We start from the raw sequence: 24,605 nt of genomic DNA, 5'->3' as shown, positions 1-24,605 counted from the left end.
AGGAAGTCCCTCTCAAGTGCAAGATGGTCAACTGGAGCCACTGAGGCTCTGGATGGAGGAAGACCCCCTGACTGAGAGAGACCTTGTCCTGAGGAATTCTCCAGGGCTTGGCAATGGAGGGCTGACGAGGTCAGCGAACCAGGATCATCTGGGCCAGAAGGGAGCCACCAGGAGAACCTCCGCCTCCTCTGTCAGGATCTTCCAGATTATTCTGGGAATGAGAGGCAGTGGCGGGAATATGTTCAGGAGACCAGGAGGCACCCTCCACCAGAGGAGACTGGAACTGTGGGGAAAAGCCTGGGATGGTGGGTGTTCTCCAGGCGGGCAAAAAGATCGACTAGAGGTTGCCTGACCTTCAGGGACAGTTGGTGAAAAAGATCCAGATGCAGGCACCACTTTGACTGATCAATGGTGGTCCTGCTCAGCTAGTCTATGTCGCTTACCCCAGAGATATGCTCCGCTCAAATGGAGCCAATGTGTCTTTCTGCCCTCCTTCCCAGAGTCTCCACTTCCGCCATGAGGGATCTGGACCGGGTACCCCCTTGGCAGTTGATATGCCCCTTTGTCACCACTCTGTCCGTTAAAATCAGGACATGCTGACCCTATATCTTCCTCCTGAAGTGGAGGAGAGCCAGACGTGCCGCTCTCAGCTCCAGTCAGTTGACATTGTGTGACAGGTCTTCTGTGGACCACCTGCCTTGCGCTATCTGGTTGTGCAGGTGGGCGCCACAACCGAACAGGCTGGCATCCATCGTGATGGTGAGACAAATGGATTCTCTGAAGAGACTTCCCTTTGACATGGCAGGGGATTGCCAGCAGCAGAGGGATTGTAGAACCCAAGTCGGAACTCGAACAATGGCTGAGGAGTTGCTTGTGTTGACCTTTTGTAGTGGCAAGACAAACCATTGGAGTTCCCTGGAATGGAGTCTCACCCATGGCACTATAGCAAGGCACGAAATCATCTTTCCGAGCAACTGGGAAAGAAGGACAATAGACACCTGTTGCTTGAACTTGGCGTACCAGTGACTCGATGCTGTAAGGCGGTCTTGTGAGAGGAACACCTGGCAGGTCAGGGTGTCAATCACTGCACCTAGGTGAAGCAATCTGGTGGTGGATGTCAGATGACTTTTCTCTAAATTAATGGAGAACCCATGATCTTTTAGGGTTCTCATTGTAATTTGGAGGTCGCACATTGCTTATGGTCGGGAGGACAACTAGATGAGTATGTCATCCAGGTAGCACTGGAGTCTTACTGGCTGTGATCTGAGATAAGCTGCTATCGTCTGTGGAGTTAATTAATTATTCAGTAGTTGGCAAACCACACTGATTAATCAAAGTCCACGTTCCTTACTCTTAATCCTCTGCTTACAAGAAGAGACGATGGAATTTGCACATTGCAAGCAGTAATAAATTAACTTATAAACATATGGGTCACGTATCTTCATCATGAAGTGTCCATGAGGAAAGCATGCATCTGTAAACCAATCAATAGTTGCCAAGTGGATTTTCTGTCCAATGAGCTTTTTCTATTCTGAGAAGTTTGACAATAAAAGGGAGCCCCAAACGATGCTCAGGGTGGCCTTCCCAGCACAACCTTACTCCTGTTTGCGCCTGCTTTTTCTACGTCACCAACAACCGCCGACATCAACTTGGTGAAGGTCCTGGGAGCCGATGAGAAGCCAAACGGCAGGGCTCTTTATTGGTAATGACACCCTGCAAAGTAGAACCTCCGGAACCTTCTGTGCGATGGCTGAATCAGAGGTACGCTTCCTTGAGATTTATTGATATTAAAAGATCTCCCTCCCAAATGAAGCCCAGGATCAATTGAAGAGACTGCATCTTGAAGCATTTGTATGCTAGATGGATATTGAGCTTCTTGAGGTCTAAAATTGCTCTCCTCTCCCCTGAATTCTTTGGGACGAGAAAGAGGATGGAGTAGAACCCCATGCCCTCCTGCCCGTGGGAACTGGCTCTATAGCCCTAATTTCCAGTAAGTAGTGGAGCTCTTCTTTCATGGGGGCTCTCTTGGCTGGACAGGTGGAGATGGAACGACAAATGAAGTGACGGGGGGGAGATGAACTCCAAGGTCAGACCTAGCCTTATCATTTGTAGGACCCACTGATCTGAGGTGATTAGTTCCCATTGGGCAGTGAAGAGCTGTAACCACCCTCCAATGGGAGAGTTGGTTGGGGGTCACTTATTCCGGGGAGTTTGAGCCTCCCCGAAATGGATGTCTGGAGAATGGCTGCTGTCTGCCCTTGTCACGAAAGGATTACTTGTCCTAAGGTCAGTCAGCCCCTTGACGGTTGGGCATTGAAACGGAGCAGTACCGGCATTCGACTCAGGTGCTCAAAAGGACTGCCTATGAAAGTAGGAAGGGGATCTGCGATCTGCTCTCCTGGACATATAGGGCACCATCTTTCTCTTGTCCTTGATTTTGACAAGAACTGGGTCAAAGGAGTCTCCAAACTGTTTAACCCCCCCCCCCCTTAAAGGGAGCAGAGGCCAATTTCCACTTGTACCTCATGTCTGTGTGCCAGCGGCGAAGCCACAGGAGGCAACACAAAATAACATTGGAGGTCAGAGCTCTGGATGCAATTTGACAGCATTAAGGGTGGCGTTCGCTGTGCATTCAGCCATTGCTATCAGCTTATTAACATCCTGATACAATCTAGTGTCCCAGGAAGGTAACCACTAGAAGATCAGGGGGTAGAACAGAAAATGAGGTCAGTGATGTGACAGGAGCAACTACAGAAGATAACTTCAGGAGCTCCTCCAGGGTCGGATCTACAATATATAGTCTCCTATCACTGCCACTAGGGGTGGCGAGAGCCCCTGGCTGCGCCCACTGCCTCTAAACCATGTCCATGAATAATTTAGGCAAAGGAACAATCTCCTGTGCCTGAACCGGTTCACTGAATAGACCCCCGTTGGAATCCAGAAGATCCATGATACCCTGTTCCGGTGGAGCGGTAACTCCCGGATGGGAAGAGGCCTTCACCTTGTACAAAATGGATTTAAACAAGGCCAGTTTAAAGAGACACGTGAAAGCGGGTTTGTCAGGGATGACCCCTTCATCTTCACACAGGTCCTGGTCCGCTATGTCCTCCTCACCCCAGATAGTTTCCTCATTGGCCAGGAACCATGCGAGTCATGTCCTGTATCGCAGGGCGGAGGGGAGCTAATCTGCCCGGGTGCTGGTCACATTGCTGCAGACTGGTGGAAGGGCCTGCCTGCTCCACATCTTCTATTGGGCCTTGCTCCACCATTAATGCTGTGAGGAGGATGAAGAGTTTTCTCAGGCCTGGGAGGAATAGGCAAGTCACACACTAGAGAAGCAGTAGAGGTCGGGATTCCACTCACCCACCAGTTGCAAGCGTGGAAAGAAAGGGGAAGGGCGAGCCCACATAGTAGCCGTGACCCAATTAGCAAGCAGAGCCGAAAAAGAAAAAATAGCTTCTTTGGTGTGAATTGGAAATGGCTCCCATGCCGAGGCAGATCTGATTAACGAGGAGTACAACCACACCTGGCCAAAAACTCCGATGCCACAAGAGAATGCTGTGGAGGTAGCTATCTCGCCAGCAATCCGGATAGGAAGAGCCTACAGCACAGCAATCTGCGCTGGAGCTAGGCAAGTTGAGCCAGCAAGGAAAAAGTGCGGGAAAATGAGGCAGTTCAAAATGGCTGCACACGGAGCTAAGCGAGGCTGCAAACCTCCGCCACCACACTCTTTCATCGGGAGCTGTTTTTGGCTTCCCACGGGTTGCATGAGTGTTGGACAAGCTGATCCTGGCCGCGGAAACTCGCTGACAAGCTCAAAAGCCACAAGCGCCTGAGCATGAGCTCAGGACGCTGCAGCATGAGAAAAAGGGGTAAAAACTCCAAGCCTGCTCCCAAAATTAAATAGAGCTTAACGAAGGGAAGGAAAAATAAAAAAGAAGTTAAATCAAATGAAACAAAACTAAGGGAATAATGGAGAGTCCAAACTTATCTGTTTAGACTGCTGGAACCTCTTTTTCATTACAATGTGTCAAAAGGTTAGAACTATGTTGGAATCACACAAGTGACTTCCGGTTTGCCCATAGGGCTGGTTTTTTGCGCTCCAGAGGCTTCAGGGAAGCTCATGAAGCCTCCGGAGGGGGCGGGGGGAGGCTCTTTTCGCCCTCCCCAGGCTCCTACAAAGGCTCTGGAGCCTGGGGAGGGGAAAAAATGGCTTTAAAAAGGGATGAACTCAGCTGGCCAGATGACAGGGCAGCGCCTCGCGTGCGCTGTGGCACTCGTGCCATAGATGCGCCATCACTGTTCTAGGATATAGCTACCCTAAGCCTTTTCCTTCCTCCCTCAACCAGTTCCCGACTGCAGTCTCATTTTGGCTTTTGGCAATATAGTGACATAATTAATAGTATTTTATTTGATGAAGCTGGTTTTCTTTTTCTGGTGTTATTTCTACTCCTTTAATTTTTATTTTTCCTTCCTTTTTTTTAGTGTCAATTTTAAAAAAATAAGAGTAAACTATTCTGTTCAGCACAAACCATAACATGTGAGGTACTTTTTGATAGAAACAAAAATGCAGAATTCTAAAGGATTATTTATTAGAATTTATGCATTCCATATCTCATTTCTAGAGACACACTGAATATAACATAAAATGATAAAAATCTTTATCCTGTCATATTTCTTTATACTCTTTTTTAAAAAACCTTAATGATGAGAGGGATCTTGGTTTCTTTTTGTCATCTCTAAAGTGATGAAAATTTGGGAAAACAGGAATCCATGATCATTATATGTTCAGGCTTCAAAGATATTCAGTAGGTGCTTTACCTCTCCATGACCATTATACATGCAGGGAACAAACTGGGAGTCAATAAAGGCGACAAATAATACAGCAGTTGGTTATTAAATTTCTAACTCCTATGTATCCCAAATTATTTTTCTATATTTACCATAAAAGTCTGTTATAGAATTTAATATTGCTTGCACTTCAATGTTGTATAGCAAAATTAACGTTATGTATTATAACAGACTCGTTAAATCCAACAAATGGAAGGAAAATCCACCAAAATCATAGTTCAATCAAAACTTGATACTAATCCTCCTGATAGTTTAGAAAAAATACACTAACATAACCCTGCCTTTGATAAAAGAACCAACCTTTAAACTGCTATAATTATCATTTAAATCAAAGTTAATTTGCATGTTTTTGACTCCAAGCTCCATACCCAGTATGTCCAAATGGCAAGACTACATAAATTTTAAATAACTATAAAATAAGTTACATAAATTGAATAAACAAACAAGAAATATATATTGCATCATGCAAAGGGATACATACATTCACACTCCTACATATGTGTAGGAAAGGGGAACAATAAAATAAATGGAAACACTGCCAGGTTTTGAGGTTGGCCAAGTCAGAAAACAGACCTGTAAAGACTACAAGAACTTTATTGTTGTAGGTAGGTTTCAATAACTGAATCTTTAACGCCTGAAGAGATTTTCCTCTGCCAGCTCTTACATCAAAGAGAATCAAGGTGGAATACTCTTCAGTTTCTTTCCCAGGACTGAATTGATGTTTACTTAACTATTCCTGCCTTGTTTCTTCAAGGCTATCTCAATATTTCTCTACAGCTGCTGTCACATGCCTATAACTCGATGAAAGGTAAGCAAGGATATATTCCCTGATACTGTAAGTGACATTATTAAATAGTGCAATAATGCTGCCAGAGGAAATGCCCACATCTTTGTGGCTAACTAATAGCAATACTGAGAGATGAGGATTTATGGCAATGTCTCTTGTCTTCTATGTTAGAAACATTGGCCAATCTCCATATAAAGGAGTAAAATGATCTGGCAATATAATCTGGCAAATCTGGCAATAGAAGTGGCAATATTCAAAAAACAGTTAATGTTATTTTAAACAAAAACTTTTTTCAACTTTTGCTACTATATTGTATGTATTAAAGAGAAACTAACATTCTTATTGGATTATGCAGATTAACCAGCTCATTGACAAGAATATTCATATTCATGCTATATTTTATGACTCATGATTACAAGAATAAGCTTATTCTTTAGGGCACTAGAGTACAGAAGTAATCAGTGGAAGATTATTAAAAACAGATCCAGCCTAGAAGTAAAGAGAAATTTTCCGACACAGAAATAAATTGGTGGACCAGTTTGCCTCCTGGGGTTGTGATTGCTCCATCACTGAAGATTTTCAAAAATAGACTGGATAACAATTTGAGTGGGATGGTATAAGACTCCTGCCTGGATCAGGAGGTTTGGACCAGAAGACCTCTGAGGCCCCTTCCAGCCCAATGTTGCTATGAGTCCTCCTAAACAGTACAATCTAATGATTCTAAGGTAATGCCCTACATGGCATTAATAGCAATGGGAGAAATTTTGCTACATTTTTGGGACTGGCATCATGACCACAGGGAAGATACCTTCTGACTATCCTAAAATTAAAAGTGCATTTTAAATCATCTTTCTTTTATCTCCAAGGGAAAAAGGCAGCCTATTCTTCAGGCAGACAGTACAAATATTCAGGCACTAATTTTATGTGGTACAAATCTGTGTGAGATAGAGTGATTATTATTCTTTTTCTTTAAAAGTTCCTGGGGGCTGGGGAGGGCAGAAATGAGTAAAAAATGGGCCATATTTTTTCCTTTCGGAAAGCTCTTTAGTTAAAGTGATTGATGAAAATTAGATTGATCAAGTGCTCTGCCAGCAGAAACAAGTCTTAGGTGCTGGAGGTTGTCAGCGATTTCCTTCTCCAGCACATGGGATAAATACACCTGGAAACATCTACCTACCTACCTACCTACCTACCTACCTACCTACCTACCTACCTACCTACTCTCTCTCTCTCTCCCTACCTACTTACTGTATTTCTCTCTCTCTATCCCTCTATCTACCTACCCTCTTTCTCCCTACCTATCTACTGTATTTCTCTCTCTCTCTGTATCCCTCTATCTACCTACCTACCTCACTCTCCCTACTCACTCTCTCTCCCTCCCTCCCTCCCTCCCTACTTTCTCTCTCTACCTACCTATTGTATTTATCTATCTATCTATCTATCTCTCTCTCTATCTTTCTCTCTCTCTCCCTTTATCTGCCTACCTACCTAACTACTCTCTCTCCCTACCTACCTACTGTATTTCTCTCTCTTTCTCTCCCTCTCTATTCCTCTATCTACCTACCTACTTTTTTTTTAATTTGCCTCTTCAAAACCTTGGTGCGTCTTATACTCTGGTGCATCTTATACTCTGAAAAATATGGTAATCAAGTATAATCAGAAATTTATCCAACTAACCTTAGCTTATACTTGTTGTGTCTCCTTCAACAGAACAGAAGCTTAAGAAAAATAATTAATAGTCCAGAATTGATGAAGATAGTTAATTTCTCCAATTTGAATCCTGATTATTGCATAATATACAGAAAAAAACCTTAGATTTAATTATGGCTTCAACAGTTTCCACCCTGGAAATTCAGAAATTCAACATCCTTAGGATTAAATGCAAATTTCTTTCACAAAAACTAAAGCAATTAGATCACATTTTAAAATCTTAATGTTTAAATACATATTTTCAAAAAATGTTTAAAATAATAATTGACAATATTTTATGAAATATGCAAGAATTTACCTAATCAATTTCAAAGCTAGTACTATTAAATGAAGTAATTCTTGTCCATACTTTTTTTTAAATATTTTCTTAAATTATCTGACTTTGCTACATATCTCTTTATTTACCTCTAAGACATTTTCTTTCTAATATTTTATAAAAACACATGCATTTCAGAAAAGGTAATGAAGGGTACATGAGTGTATAAATCAAAACTTTTTCTGTTATAGACAGCTTAGTGCAAAACAAAAGGCTGAGTTTTTACTTGCATTTGGTATTGAAACAGTAATACTTTAAAAAAAAATTTAAACAATGCAAAAATATCGAACATCAATCAGAAGCACTACGTGTTTCTGTATTTGCACTTTTTAAAAAATGGCCATTAATTGGTTGTTTCTAATCTTATCATAATCCAGAAAAATATTTTTATAAACCTCAATTAGCAATTTTCAGGTAAAACATTTTTTTTTAAATTTGGAGACCACTCCTTATTTATATTGAATATGTGTTAAATCAAAGGTTTGTCCACCAAATAGCTGGTTTAGCCGACATTAGATACAATGGAAAACTTTTCTGATCAAACTCTACTCCATTTGATATCTATTCCCTGCTAAATTGGCAGTTTAGCCATGAAAATGAGTGTTAATCCATTAAATCAAAGTTTTACTATAAATAAGGCCATTTATGTTAATTATATAATTACAAAATGATGTAAATGGATGCAAATGGTATAAATTGATATTTAAAAGATATTCTGATTTAACACCTTGCATCCCTCCAACCAGTATATTACATTAATGATGTACTCCAGGGGTGTCAAACTGGATTTCTTCAAGGGCCGGATCAGCACTGTAGTTCTCCTCTGCAGATCGGGGGGAAGGGAGGGGCAGACAGCAGAGACAAGACGGACACCTTCTGCAACACCCTGCCGGCCAAAACAGGGGACAGCGGGCAAGGGCCACATGCCTCATTTTCCCCCCACAGCCACCTGCAGCTCTATGCTGGCCAAAAATGGACCACACAGAGGCTTCCAGGAGGCCCCGCTCAACCCATTTTCAGCCTCCTCTGCCTCCAACAGCGCTCTGCTGGATGAAAACAAGTCACAACAGGGGCCTTGGAAGGCCTCCACATGGCCCATTTTTGGCCAGCAGAATCATCGCAGGCCAGTCCTTTGATGTTTGCAGGCCGGCCCCATAGATTGGATTTAAGCACCCTGAAGGCAAGATTCTGCCCACGGGCCTTGAGTTTAACACCCCTGATGTACTCTATAAAGATTTTTAGTATACCTACAACCATGCAACAAGGTTGCTTTCAGTAAAACAGCATAGCCCTAAAGCCTACAATTTTAAAAAAATGGAATAAAAATACAAATGGTTTGAATAATAAACATGCATTGTTTTGTGACACTCATGAAAACATTGTATTGTTTTAGTAATTTATGGGCTCAAAGAAGAATAATGATGTCCGTCTTTTAAGTAGGATCACAATATTAAGTAAGTATTCTGACTTATCTGCAAATTTGATTTAAAGACCGACTTAGGAATAGATCTCATTTGTAACCAAAGGTCTGCTTATATTAACCATTTACGGCATAATTTTGATTAATATGTAATATATCCCTCATTCACCTAATAAAGCAAGGGTAAAATAATACCAGTAATACTATCCATGTTTCACCCATGATATTGCAATCTCATTCCGCAACATGTCACTTTATTTACTTGTTTGTAATAAATAAACAGACCAATTATCAAAGCTTTCTGGATTGTTCACAATAAAACACCACCCTAAAAAAATCAAATCAACTAAAATTCAAAAGTCATTCATCAAATTAATAAGGAGCCAATTGCATGTCATAATTTTTTCAGATTTCTAATTTATATATAGAATGAATATAAATATATAAATATATATCCCTCCCAAATTTGGGGCATACCAGGTGCCTTGTCAAAACATCTATATATACATACATACATACATACATACATACATACATACATACATACATACATACATACATACAGGCTTTGAAAGAAATAAAAATATATTTTAAAGTTTTTCTGTGCACTTAGACTATATATATATATCAATAACTGCCTTTACTTCTACAGTTATGAGATGAAAACAAGAATATATTGGATTACAAGGAAATCTAAAGTTCGAATATGCAAGATTGTACATTCAGTACGAGCATGCTTGGGTAAAACTAGCTCTGATTGCCCCAACACACCAAAAAGTGCAAAATTGACTAGTACTGTCCTCAGCTGGAAATACTACATGTGACAGAGGTATAATAAAGGCTGATAACCCAATTTATAATCTCTTTATATTTTAAAGCAATGAGTGGCAGCAGTTAGTATCTATGTATCCCACAGGTGACAACAATGGCATATAAAAATGGTAAATGAGCCTAGGAAGGAAGGAGGGAGTGAAGGAAGGAAGGAAATGAAGCAAAGAGATACAAGAAAGTTGCAGTACTTCTTAGTGAACATGGCCTGATCCTGTGGAGTAGTTTGGTGAAAACATACAGCGACAAGCTCATTTTTTGGAAAATTGTGAATATTTTGAATGAACATGGGGGAAAATTTTATTCTAGGTTACTTGAAAGCATATTTGAGAGTGAATGGGGAAGTCTAAGTATCGTATTTTTCAGAGTATAAGACGCACCTTTTTTCCTCTAAAAAGAGGCTGAAAATCTGGGTGTGTTTTATATACAGAATACAGCATATTCTGCCTCCCGAAGCCCCACCCCCTTCACCAAAATGGCTGTGCATACCCTTATGGAGGCTTTCAGAGAGCTCCTAGGGGCTGGGGAGGGCGGAAATGAGCAAAAAACAGGCCGTTCCCCCCCCCCCCGCAGCCCCCAGCAACACTCTATAAGCCTCCATAAGGCTATTCATGCATTTTTTTTTGACAAAAAATGGGCCCGTTTTTGCGAAAAACTGGACTTTTTTGCTTGTTTTGGGGGGGGGCTGGAGCACTCTGCAAGCCCAAGACTATCCCCCAAGACTATTCATGCCTTTTTTTAAAAAATGGGCCCGTTTTTGCGAAAAACAGGCCCTTTTGGGGAGGTTCGTCAAGTGCAAAACTTTTTTTTTTCCTTTCGGAAAGCTCTTTAATTAGAGTGATTGATGAGAATTACATTGATCAAGTGCTCTGCCAACAGAAACAAAGTCTTAGGTGCTGCAGATTGTCAGCGATTTCCTTCTGCAGCACATGGATAAATACACCTGGAAACATCTACCTACGTACCTACTCTCTCTCCCCATCTACCTACTGTATTTCTCTCTCTCTCTCTCTCCTCCCCTCTATCTACCTCCCTACCCTCACTCTCTCTCCCTACCTATCTACTGTATTTCTCTCTCTCTATTTCTCTCTCTATCCCTCTCCCTACCAACCTACCTAACTCTCTCTCTCCCTATCTACTGTATTTCTCTATCTCTAGCTCTATTTCTCTCTCTATCCCTCTGCCTGCCTACTTACCTACACTCTCTCTCTCCCTCCCTACCTACCTACTGTATTTCTATATTTCTATATTTCTCTCTATTTCTCTCTATCTATCCCTTTATCTCCCTACCTACCTAACTACTCTCTCTCTCCCTACCTTCCTACTATATTTCTTTCTCTCCCTCTCTCTGCCTCTATCTACCTACCTTTTTAAAAAAATTGCCTCTTCAAAATCTTGGTGCGTCTTATACACCAAAAAATATGGTATGTCTTTAAGTATGTTTTTTTAAAAAACCTGTTCCTTACTACAGAATTAATGAAGGATGCAAGGCAATGAGCAATTCCATATGCAGGACAGCCCCTCTTTTTTTCTTTGTAGGGTTAAGAGTGTAACTTGGGGGAAATGACCATGGAAAAAAGAAGAAGTGAGTAAGAGAAACTAGACTGAAAATAGAATAACTTCACAGAAAGTCAGCATGAGCTCTATATACAAAAAAATAGAAAATAATCTCCACTAGATTAATGAAGAGTGAATAAAAATAAGAAGCTGCTTGAAACAGATTGAAAATGTGCTACCAAAGTTCAGACTGCATTTTTGCTTTTCAGCAGGAAATTTAGAAATAAAGAAATCTACTGAGCCCTTGTACAAATATTTGCTCCAAAACAATTGGGCGGCTTTATTTTAACATTATAGCTGGCTAATATATAAAGTGCTATCCCAAACTGTTCCTCCTTGACCATTGTCCCTTAAATTCTACATTTTTCATTGGAATACTTCAGATTTATAACATACCCTAACATACTGATAAAGATTCCCTTGGCACATATTATTTCAGCAAAATATTTCAAAAATCCAATCGTCCCCAGGTGAAGCTAACAGAATTCATCTTTAAGCATTATGATTAAAATCAAACCAATAAACAATACCATTTTTGCAACATCAATGCATGCAGTAATTTAAAGCAATATAGCAAAAATATTTTATTCATTTTATGTTACAGTATCAGAAAGAAAAATCTTATGTTCACTTCGGACTATAAACTCATTGTATGTAAAGAATAACATGGGGAAGCCATACGTGCCTCATAACACACTACAGTAAGTACAAAAGCTTTCCAATTATAGAATTCAATATCCAATTCAGGAAAAACAAGCAAGTCACGCTGCACATTTTCTTAGAGCTTTTTAAAACTCTCAGTTCTTTTGATCTTCAAATATGTACATTCATATGCAAAATAGAAACTTATGAATATACTTTGCTGCCAAAAACATTTTACTTATTTACACTGTACACAGAAAAAGAAAAGTTCTAAAACTTCAGAATTTTTATCAATGCCACATACATTTTAGTCTTCAAATCAGAAACATGTTGATATAAATGATACAGAAATTGATATAATGAAAAGAAAAATATTACATAAGAGAATTACCCATCTTTTCTTTGCCTATTCCTTATGACCCAGATGTGTTTAAGTGGTTGATAATTTAAACTTCACATTCAAGATTAGATAGTTAACTAAACCAATTTAATAAGTAATAAACCTATCTGATAATCAAAAAGGAACTGCAATTTCGTAACTTGCCCATGAAGCAAATTCATTGCATTCAATTGTTCGACACATCTTCTTTGTCAATAGAAAGCCATAATTAAATCTTAATTTACAACATCTCCCCAGCAAAATGTGACTGGTTTTTTTTTAATATCTTAGAATGTAATAATGATGTTTTAACTGGTCATACTAACTTCTCGAAAAAATATTTGAAATACAAAATTATAATCACCAAGCAGAAAGCTATTAAATTATATTACCATGTGCAATATTAATAAGGCTGCACACTAAGTAATAGATGCTAAGAACATCACTCCGTTTATAAATGAGACAGAGAGATTGCAATTAGACTATTGACTATCATCTATCTATCTATCATCTATCTATCTATCTATCATCTATCTATCTATCTATCTATCATCTATCTACCTACCTACCTACCTATCCACCTTATATTCCTCCCCATTTTAAAAAGCAACACTAAAATGCATATAACGTTCTAAGCTAAAAATATTTCCTTATGATTTCAATTTAAATATTGAAGCATCATGTCAGTCTCTAGCTTTGTTTATGGAGGAGAAAATCGGGATGTTTTTTTCCTTTGAAGAATCAGCAGAAATCAGAAGAGTAATCAGCTAGCCAGCCACATATTCAGCTCATTACGACGTCTCAGTAGGAGCCATGAAGCTCAATACAGTTTGACATCACATTCAGAACTGGTGCCAAATCACAATTTTAGCAAATGAGGCAGTCTGATAACCATAGCTTTGAATTATGTTATTAATCAATACCTTCTTATAAGGAACACAACATTAACATTACAGGGCAGTAGTTATTAAAAGGAGCACATCGTTAACCGAGAGAAAAGGAATCCTTAATAAAGATACATGTAATGTCTTTTGAGGAATAGCATTACACGTGGAGTCAGGGGTTTATTCTTGTCGCCAGTGAAAAATTTCCTCACCTATTAGTCCAAAATCACCTTTTGCCCTTATTTCCAAGGTGTAGCAAACAGAAATATAGCACACTATTCCAGTTACAGAATGGGAAACATTTTATACATCAATGATCCCAGATAGCTATGAGTTCCAAGGCGTTATCAGTCTGGAACACATACGGGACACATCTTTCTGAAAGGAAATCTCTGGATTAGGGGCACCTCTCAAATCTGAGACCCAGCGTCTTTTTGCGTGGGCGTTAAACGGGCACCGACCTCTTCTCCACACTCCCCTCGTTCTCATACCATTCCAAGCTCCTTCTAGGCCTCAAAGGCCAGTTGAGGGGGCTGGGATGGAGAGGAGAGGGGCATCGACATTCCGTATGGCATGCATGCATGCAAGCATGCATCTATGCATGCATACGAGCGCGCACTCCAAGCGTTCACCCCTTCTCTCTTTGTTGCAGCCAGGGGGGCAATTAGGAAAGACAGCGACCGCACCGTACCTGGATGTAGTTGGTCTCGCAGTATTCGGCCACCCGTTCGAGGTTGGTGTAGCTGTCGAAGAGGGCCCGGCGCCCTCCCGGGATCTCCTCCTCCAGCAGCATCTGCAGCTCCGCCATCTTCACATCCTCGCGCGCGCGCGTGCGCGCTCAGCCCCGCCCCTCTGTCCCCTCCTTTCCACCCCCACCCACCCAAAAAACCCAGGCGTCCCGCCTTTTGCCCACAACGCCTGCAGCAGTTAGATCCGCGTCCTCTGCCGTTCGCTCGGCGCTCACCGACCCCCCGCTGGCCGCGGGGTTCAAGTTCTCCCTCCCACCCACCGTCCGCTCCTCACCAGAGGCGAGGCGCAAGCCACCAACAGCGGCGGCCACTGCGCCTGCGCCAAAGCGTTCCATTAAAATTCTTTTTCGCGCGCCCCCTTTCCCGGCTATTCCCTACCGCCCACCCGCTTTCTGTTCCCACTTCCGGTACCTGCATCCCGACGCGGGGGGAGGGAGTAAGGGGGGGGGAACTACACGGAGAGTAGAAAGAGTGCTGCGTCCACTTGCCTTTCTGGCTTCCAGGAGGAGAAGGATGGGTGGGGAAAGGTTTGCGAGGGATTGTATTCAGACTGCGTCCGACGAGTCACTAGGGTACCGGGATAGTGACTGGAGAAAAGGCGGGAGAAAAAAGAACGTCTCCCACTCTCTGTTTATATATTTGCCCATTCAGATTTAAGGCTTTTTATTACCTGGACTCCCTGTTTGTCCCTAATCATTTCTTTACTGTATTACTTTTTTAACATGAACCATCTGAACATAAGAACCTTGAGGCATTTTAAACAGAATGGTATTTGATACAGTCAGAAAATTATTATTGATTGAGACCTAAATCTTGGTGACTGTATCACATATCAACTTTAGATCTGTTTTGTCTGAGTGTGTAATTCACAATTTCAGCCATTTGATTAAGCGAGTTGGATTCCACAATCATGAAACGTCAAGTTTATTATTTCCGAAGTCCAGCATAGAACAATATAGTATAAAACAATATTGTATAAATAATAATCATATCAAGGTACAGTTAAAAATGCCTTAATAAATAATAATACACAGAGGCTTACATCAAAGGCTTCAAAGGGTTACATCCTTGCAATGGTCAATGTACTGTATCAGAAGTAACCTAATTTGAAGAATTGCTTGAATTATTCTACCAACTGCAATGTTGGGTGAATTCAACTGAAGACATTAAAACTTGTCAAATTGAACTGCAACACTTTTTCAAAAGCTAGATTATGAATCAATCTGAATCTGAAAACCATTTATCTTGTTCTTAAACAAAAGTATATTTTTGGAGATGCAGCTAGCTTTGTACTTTTGTTTGTTCAGGAGCTCAGCCTCTTCCATTTTCCCCACGTCAACATCTTTATAGTTGAAAGGAATTGACTGACCCAAAGTAATCCAGTGACCTTCCATTGGTTGAGAGTGGACTAGAATCTGGTTCTCCCTGGTGCCAGTCTCATAGCTTAATAGTTTTTCAAACTGTCAATTTGGTTTCAGTTTTCGGAGACTATAGGAACATTTCTAGAGGTAAACAGAGGTGGACCTTTGTAAACTTTGTACAAAATTAAAACTAATCCACCTGTGGGGCAAAATATAATCAGTGGTTTTGAAAATAGAACCACATTGTAAGCCACACTGAAGATATTTAAGCAAACCGGGTACTAAAAACATTGCATTCTTTTGTGAAATTCAGTTAGATCAATGAACAATCTGGCTGCCTAGAATTGAGAACAGGCAATCCAAAGGAAAGTACAATCTATCCAATTTTCAGTAGCCTGCTGTGTAGGAGGGGAAACAGAAAGAAAGAAAAAGTTTAAAAATAGTAAAAAGAGAAGCATCCTACACCAGTGATTTCACGGAGAATATTCCTGCTTATGTAGCTAAAGCTGCAGCACACTCACACTCAACCACATGATATGAGAAAAAGCGGAACAACTTCTAAGATTTGCAAAAGTAGAAAAATATTTCATAAAAAGGATATAGAGAGCCCAGTGACACATATAACCAGTGGTCAAGGAATGATGACTCTCGAGCAAAGGGGGGATAAACAATATTCACAAAGTGCTTCTGCTTTCTGGCTTTCAACTCTGGCAGCACTTTACTGTGGACTGAGTTGCAGTAGTGGTGCCACATATATTGCAGGAAAAAGTGAAGGCTTCAATTTGTACATCTACCAGCAAATGAACCTCATCCAAGAACATACTCAACAGAAGAGGGCATCTTGGATTGACACTTGCTTTTCTTCGGTGTGATGGTGGTTACATTGACATTCATATTAAGGGAACTAACTAAGGCAGGCAGCATGCCACCAGAAAACCAAGTTCAGCAGTGGATATGGAAATTGATGCCCCAGAGGGGTATATGCAGAGGTGGGTTGCTCCCGGTTCGACCCAGATCAAGCAAACTGGTAGTAGTGGCAGCGGGAGGCTCCACCCACCCACCCAGACACTTCTGCGCATGCGCAGAAGTGTTGTGTGCATGCATGAGTGCATGAACGAGCAAACCAGTAGTTTAAAAAATGGAAACCCACCACTGTGTATATGGTATTTGCAGACCTCAACAGTTCGGCCAGGAAGTCAGATGCAGATCAGATTTGGTAGTAACAGGATTTATCAGCTGGCAGGGTATCATAAGAAGCCAAAACAGAACCCTGATTCTAGGCTGAAATCATTAAGCCAAGGAATTAATGTTGAGATTATAATGTAAGAATTCTAGCAAGCCCTCCACCTTCAAATGATGTTCCTGTATCTAAGCAACTGAAGGAAGAAACGATTGTCCTGCTTTTTCAATGTAAAGGTAGACCTTGACTTACAACAGTTCATTTAGTGACCATTCAAAGTTACAACGGCACTGAAAAAAGTGACTTCTGTCCATTTTTCACACTTATTTCAGGATCCCTATGGGCATGTGATTTACATTCTAATGCTTGACAACTGGTTCATATTTATGACAGTTGCAGTGTTCCAGGGTCATGTGATTCCCTTTTGCAACCTTCTGACAAGCAAAGTCAATGAAGCTAAATTCACTTAATAACCATGTTACTAACTTAACAACTGCAGTGACTCATTTAACAAAGGTGGCAAGAAAAGTTGCAAAATGGGGCAAAACCCAACAGATTTCTCACTTGGAAACATACATTTTGGGCTCAGTTGTGGTCATAAGTTGAGGACTACCTTCAGTAAATTAGAAGCTTGCCTCTTTTGTGAAGGAGGATCATTGCACTTCATTGTTTTGATAACTGTTGGATGCATCAGTATAAAGTTTGATAAGAGTTGGATGCATCAGTATGAAGAACACCAGGATTCCTGTGAAGTTTCCCTTCTTATAAAACAGCTGCTGCCAGAGGTAAAAATGACTCTTTCTCTTATAGCCTTCCAAAAACCTAAGATCTATGGATTTTAGAGGGCATCACACCATAAGGTTGAACTAACATATGTTGCATGTGTTTATTTATTGCTTTGTTTGTTTATTTATTTGTGTCCCAAGTTTATTATTTTTGCTCAAGGTAGCAAACATATGCAACATGCCTTCCTCCTATTTTCCTCACAACAACCCCATGAGGTTGGTTGAGCCCAAAGTCACCCAACTGGCTTTCACAGTGAAAGTGAGACTTGAAGTCACAGTCTCTTGTTTTCTAGCCTGGTGCCTTAACCATAGACCAAACTAGCCCTATTATTGCTTGTGTATATTGCTGTGTTTGCTTACTAAATATAGTAAACTAGAGTCAGATCTGAAATGGGACAAAAATTAATTAATTCATCTATGTGCATGCATCTATATTACATATGTTGGTAGACAGAGAAGCTGTGTGTATACAATTAATTTATAAGATAGCTATTTTACGGTCAGATAAATGGCATTTTCCATATATATCCTCCACTCTTCATAAATTTTGCAAAGAAAAATAGAACTCTGTTAAAAAGTTAATTTCTGACTGCAGGTTAAACTTCCTGGACTTATTGAAAATGGCAACATTATGTATGCATATTCAAGTGTTTAGAAAATGTTTCTCAAATTCTACAATAAATGCTTTTCTATATTAAAAAAATAAATTAGCTTTATTTGCATTATGGAATATGAATGGACACATACAATGCAGCAGAAAAATGTTCCTCACTCTTCAAATACCAATATGAGTTTCTTTTTTAAAAAGCTATTAAATATCTAAGAATGCATATTTTTGAAAAAGATAAAAAGGTAACTGATTAAAAAATATGAGACACTTCCATTCAGTTTTTTTTAATGTTTCAATATAACCTAGCCAATTACCAAAAAAAACATTAGTTACCATGAAAGTGAAGTTCACTGTATTTAATGCGCCTAAAATGTGTATGATAATTAAAAAAGACAAAATTGCATAGTGCTCAGCACTATATTTTCAGCTGTAAAATATGGCATCAGACCGCAATATTGTGAACATTTCAGGAAGTTAAGAACACATTCAATTCCCAGGTCAGCAACAGAGGAAGGATACGGATCAGCAACAGAAGAAAATAGATTTCAGACCATACTCAGTGATGGATGGAGGTAGGAGTATGAAATATCATCACTTTCTAGAGGTTCATTTAGTTCAACTCAGCAGGTCAACCAAAGTCACAAAAGCAAAACCTGGAACATTTTAGTTACTCTATATTTTAGATGAAACAAAATTGAGTAGGGCAAGGCTGTTGCTTGTCATTCCCCCCTCCTGCATCTCCCAGCTGGCCTCCTCACTTTTTCCAGGACCTTCTGTTCTTTTTAACCTCTCTGCTGCCACAACTAATAGCCTGACACAGCATATCCTACCAGCCTGTCCACAGATGTGCATTTCAGTTCATGCACTGACCGTCTAAAACTGGCTGTTCTGTGGATTGCAGGAACTCTGCATGAGTAATAAGCATGGAATACTGTTCACACTCCTATTTTTCAAGGCAATAGTGAGAACAGGCTCAAATGAGACACCCATATAGTAATGATCCTACGAGTCTTGAATCTGTCAAGAGTATTGGGAAGTTGTCAGAGTATTTAGATAGCTTGCAAATGAATCACACACCTACAACTAAAATAATACTTATACATTCAAATATGTATTAGTTTTAAAGATAGCAGATTTTCCCCAGCATAACTTAGATATTTAAGAGTTTTATTTGCTAACATTCAGAAAAGGATTATCTTCTAATATTATTTTCTTAGTCTGAAATATTAACTTCCCACAAGAACCTGGTGACAATTCCAGCTGCCTTTCTCACATGTTGTGCAGTCCCATCAGTGACAGAAACTTGTTTCGAAAGTCTTCCCCACCATTCTGCAGACAACGACGCTTGTGAAGGTTGAATCAGTTTCCTACGTGGAGCAAGCCAGTATCTGAAAGCATCCAAATGGACTATTTCCCTGTGTGGGAACTTGATCCTCTAGCGTGCATAGAAATTCTGTACAGGGGGCATTTCAACTCAGCTGTGCAACCCTGGAATATTGAAAAGAAATTGGAAACACAATACCTAATTAGTCTTCTCTGGCTAGGCAACAGAGGGGGTTAAAAATCATCAGTCATTATGCAGCCTTTTGAAATACAGCAGCTCTATGAATAACATAAATCCCCATGCACTCCATGCAGCTCAGCAGAAACATAAACTCTTTTACTGCCTCGCTCCTGTCTATAGTACATACTCTATACACGTGAATATTCTGCAGCAAAGCTGAGTGTTAATAAGCAGGTTGTCAAGACATTCTTCCATATATAGATTTCTATTGAAAGCAGTGGTCATATCATAACAGGCTAGTTTTTCATCCAGTTGTTTTTCTCCAAGAGCTGCAGCCATAGTAATAGGTTGCAGCCACAGAAAGTGCTCTCTTAAGTGATGGCTCTCTTGAACAAAAAAATGAGGAAGCAGGGTCAGACAAGATGTATACAACTCTATACAACCTGTACAGCCCTATGAAACACCTCACCCCCAAAGTTCAGCAGGCCTCCATTCTTTTAGCCTTTTGTAAAGCTTTAAAGACCTGATCTTTTCCCCAAGCATTGGCAGATTAATGTGATGGCACATTAGCACAGACTGGCACCAGGTTTTTATTGTTCCTGGTGTTTTATACTTTAACTGGTTGAGTTTTATATTTTGTGTACCTTTTAATTTTTGAGAGGGAGCCAGAGTTGGTTGGAAGATGGGTGGCTATACAAATGTTTTAAATAAATAAAAATAAAACCTGTAGAATGCAACATTTTATTAATCAGGTATCCACAGACAAAAGGCATGTTGAATAAAACATTGCCATTGTGCTCAAGATCAAAGGGGGTTAAATTTCTTTACTTGCATTTTCCTGACATTTATTATTTGTCAATTAAATTTAAAACCTGTTTTTCCTGGGTCTTCTGGATCTTAGTCAAACACATTAATCATTCAATCATACTATATCTCAATTTTTCAGTGATTTAACTGAAAGGTATTTCTCAGTTATTATTTTCTTAGATTTCTTTAATGAAGCTTTTTTTGGGTGGGGGGTGACAATTACAGGCCAGTTTTAAGATGTTGAAAAAGTAACCATGGAGATAGTTCAAAATAGAAGAACAGACGTTTTGATTTTTGGCAGGGTCCAGATATCCCTGAATTATCAAAAAAATTAAAAAAAATAAAGAGATGTTAGCTCATATTTCCCACCAGGGACAATTTTGAATCTATTTCAGACCCAAGGGAACAAATTGGAAAAAAAAGTGGGAAGCCTAGAAAAGCCTATTTGTTTCTGCTTTGTGCTTTGTTATGCAAAAACAATTAAATAATTCAAATATTATTAAGAAGTTTACATGTAAAAATGATAAGTTGTTTTCCAAGACGTTACATACAAGTGTAACCTTGAGAATTAGAATAAAAGGTAATTCATATAGAGTAAATATTTCAAACAATAAATGCTTCCACTATTACTTAAAAGGTGCTGTGTTGTACATAATTTTTGTCTTTTTCTTCTTAACAAATTTAACAAATTTCATCTGAAAAAAATGATACAATAAGTACTGGGAAAAGATAGGAGGTTGAGAAAATGATGGCCAAACTAGAACTTACATTCTGTGAGTAAGGTGAGATAATTGCAGAGTAATAGTTTCATCGGGGAGCATAATGTGCCTTGATATTTCACCCATTTCGACAGTTCTAAATATGATTGTCCTATATAAGCCTTGCCGAACTCAAGCTTGGATAGAGTCCTCTAAATCTGTTGCACAACAATTCTCAGCATCCCCCAGCCAACATGGTCAGTATTCAAGGGATCCTTGAAGACACTATTCAACAACATTTGGGGGACCTTATACAATCTTTGGGCCATCACTTTTCAGGGACCTTGGGAGGGATAAGCACTTCATATCTCATTATATAAATGTTAAATTTGGGCGAAGAATGGAGTCGAAGCTGATAAAAGCAACAGTATATTTATTTTCTAGCATAGTCGGTTACATTCTAGCGCTCTTTATATGGAGCTGTCAGCTGGTAGCCAATAGGTTTGAGGTATGTTCCTGCGTCTACATGAGCCAATAGATTTAAAGTATTTTCCTGCACGTATGCGTGGACCTGAGTGAAGCCTCTGGTGCTTATCTGCTGTTCTTCCTCTTGTCTTTACCCAGATCTTTGAATATTAGTGGCTTTACTAAAGTTTTCAACAGCAGATATAAAGCAAAATCTGTTGTGCAAAATTTACATAGCAATGGATCTACATATCATAGCAACTCTCATGGGGCCAGTCAGGTGCACGTGAAGAAATAAGAACCCCCCCTTTTTTTTTACCAATTACAGATTTCTTTGTATTTTGTCCTTCCCACCCCCAAAAAAGTAATCCAGAGTAATATGGGAGTGGAGGCATTAGGGTGTTCATTGTAATACCCAATATGAACTTATTGGGGTAACAGAAACGAGGTGGGGGGGGGGGGTAATCATACAGTTTTCCAAAACTCATTTTGGTTTATTGGATTATATATGGATTATATAATCCATATACAATCCATATATAATCTGAAATCATTAGAATTCAATTTGGGGAAGAAAGATATTTCGAAAAGCTCAGTTTAGGATTTGTGTTGATCTTGTTTCAGATTTATGACATTTTATATTGTAGAAACTATTACACACGGTCTTCCTTTCTGCACCTCCCCCCCCAAAAAAAACCTATCTGGGAGATTTTATCTTCAGGAATGCTTTTCACCAGGAATAAACTTTAGACAATCTGTGAAATGTAGGTGAGAATACAGAACAAATGTGAATTACCTCTTATCATATTCATGACTTAAACGTATTTGTTGTCAAGCACTTTTCCAACATTTTCCTGTAAAGCTTATTATACACCACTCTCAGGGTAACGTGAGAGTGAAGAGTGAGAGCTAATTTGGTTCAGTGATTAAAGCGCCAGGCTAGAAACCTAGGCAATGGTGAGTTCTAGTCCTGGCATGAAAACCATCGAGCCAGTCACTCTCTCTCAGCCAAACTTGTTTCACACGATTGTTGTTGTGGGGAAAATAGGAGGAGAGAGGAGCATTAGGTATGCTTGCCACCTTGAGTTATTTATAAAGATAATAAAGGCAAGATTAAAAAGTAAAAATGAACCAAGACACCTGTCCAGTGGATTGTTGCAGTTTTTTGTCATTTCTGTTGCAGTAATATGTTTCTGAAAACGTGCTAGAATTTCTCAGAACCTTTACCTTTGTAGAAATGAAAATCAATTCCAAGGTACCAATGTGCTTCAAATTTCTCCCTTGGCATTGCCCAGGCTCCTTCATCCCCTCCAAAATGTGTACATTTAAGAAATTGCTTTTCATTTTGCATCTGAAAAGTTAGTATTTTAAATTTCCAGCTGCCAACCTTCAGCTTCACTTTTATTTCCAAGAATGCACTTGAGCCCCAAAGGTGTTTTCTCAGTTTTCTGGAAAGTAAAAAAAAACAAAAAAACATGGTTAACTGAAGCACAGAACATAGTTTGCAAATGTATCAGAAAAAAAGACAAAGTGAGAATTCCTGGGTGAAGAGATTAAAATTTAGGTCTCCATGGTAGCCATTTTGCAAAGGGCAAGCTCTCCCAAGGAAGTTTTTCTTTCCCCAGCATACTGATACATTTGCAAATTTCAAGAAAAGACCACCAGTATGAAAGATTCTGCAGTTATATATAATCATTTTTGTTCACTTATAGAATTTGCAAAATTTGAATAAAATGGCTACTGCTTAACAAGGTAATCAAAACACACACAGAAAACGATTTCTAAATTCTTCCTTTCCTCAAACACATAGGAAATATTGTGCTGGCAGGAAGGAAGGATTTTTCTGCATCCAGTAATGTGTTGAATATAGTTTCTGCACTGCAGAGCTACCAATAAAGCAAGTCTGAAAGGGAAGGAGGAAATAGATAAATCTCTTGTCAGTTTTATTTTAAGCTTCACTGCTAGAATTGTTTTATTGGCGGCAGGAATGAGCAGAATGTTTGTGATGCTCTTCATCCTCTCTTGTGAACTGAGACACATAGGGCTGTCCTTACAATTATTTGTAAGCCTTTAACAAAAGACTACAACATATTTCATTTAAATATGAAAATTTCTACTTGTCATTGTCAGTGGTTTCTCATAACCAACTTCTCTGACTATGCATTGGGGTGATGATAATGAAATACAGTGTTCAAATTCAGAAGGCTGTAATTGAATCCCATTTAATTTAACTATTCCCATTAAATTAGTGTCCATATGTAAAATTAGATGTTGTGCTAAAGTGGTTAAAATTTTACTCTGACAGTCTTTATAATCATAATAAACATTGTTGAAGAACATCTAATATTGAAATGGTTTTTGCATAACAGAGGTACATGTTCAGGAAAATAAACACGTCATCTAAAAATAATCTTGGAAAGACCAATCTAAGATACAAGCAGCTGATAAGTTATTAGTCACATATATGTGTGTGCGTGCGGATGTAAGAATGGGCCTGTGCACATAATAGATGTTTTCTGATTTCTGTTTTTTCTTTATCATATTATACTAGCTCAATTTTTAATTTTGGCACAGTTTGCAATCTGAATGGATTCCTGACATGGCCACCAGTGGTGGGTTCCGGATCCCGGTGCAACGGGTACGGTGCAATGGGGCCCGGCATCCACCACATGAACGTGTGTAGCGCGCGCTTGCGTCTTTACCTCTTGCGACACCTCCGGGACGTTCCAGCTGCTTGGTGGAGCATCGCGTAGGCGCTGTTCGCAGAAGTGCAAAAGAGCTCAAATACAGGTAAGTAGGACAGGCGGGTGGGTGGGCCCTCCAGAGCACCATACCGGAATGGTACCTGGTGCTCCTGACAGGCACCGGTACGCCCATACTGGGGCGTACCGTCTGCAACCTACCACTGATGGCCACTTTAAGTAGATTAATCACTGGTTAATACTGGGAATAGATTAGACAGACAGAGAACAAGAACACGTAAATAAACAACAAAATATACAGACTGTTCTTTATTTCTTTCAATATGTGGGGGTCAACCCACTCTCCAAAGTATATGAAAGCCATTCAAGA

The 24,605-nt window shown here is 39.6% G+C and overlaps 1 protein-coding gene across 8 annotated transcripts in view; it reads right to left on the bottom strand.

The window, feature by feature from the left end:
- Window positions 1–14,235, bottom strand: part of ABI2 (abl interactor 2) — a 58,897-nt gene extending 44,662 nt beyond the window's left edge. For 4 of the 8 annotated variants that reach the window (XM_081938679.1, XM_081938680.1, XM_081938681.1 and 1 more), the window contains exon 1: window positions 14,066–14,225. In XM_081938679.1, coding sequence (XP_081794805.1) covers window positions 14,066–14,182 — 117 coding nt within the window. In that variant the 5' untranslated portion in view covers window positions 14,183–14,225. Of the gene's footprint in view, window positions 1–14,065 lie in introns of all 8 variants that reach the window. The other 4 variants (XM_081938676.1, XM_081938675.1, XM_081938678.1 and 1 more) reach the window with 4 other exon arrangements.
- Window positions 14,236–24,605: the final 10,370 nt, after the last annotated feature.

The sequence above is a fragment of the Natrix helvetica genome (assembly GCF_964273705.1).
Source record: "Natrix helvetica genome assembly, chromosome: 1".
Classification (NCBI taxonomy): Eukaryota; Metazoa; Chordata; class Lepidosauria; order Squamata; family Natricidae; genus Natrix; species Natrix helvetica.
Note: the sequence above shows the minus strand (reverse complement) of the source record. Positions and strands in the feature narration are given on the sequence as shown.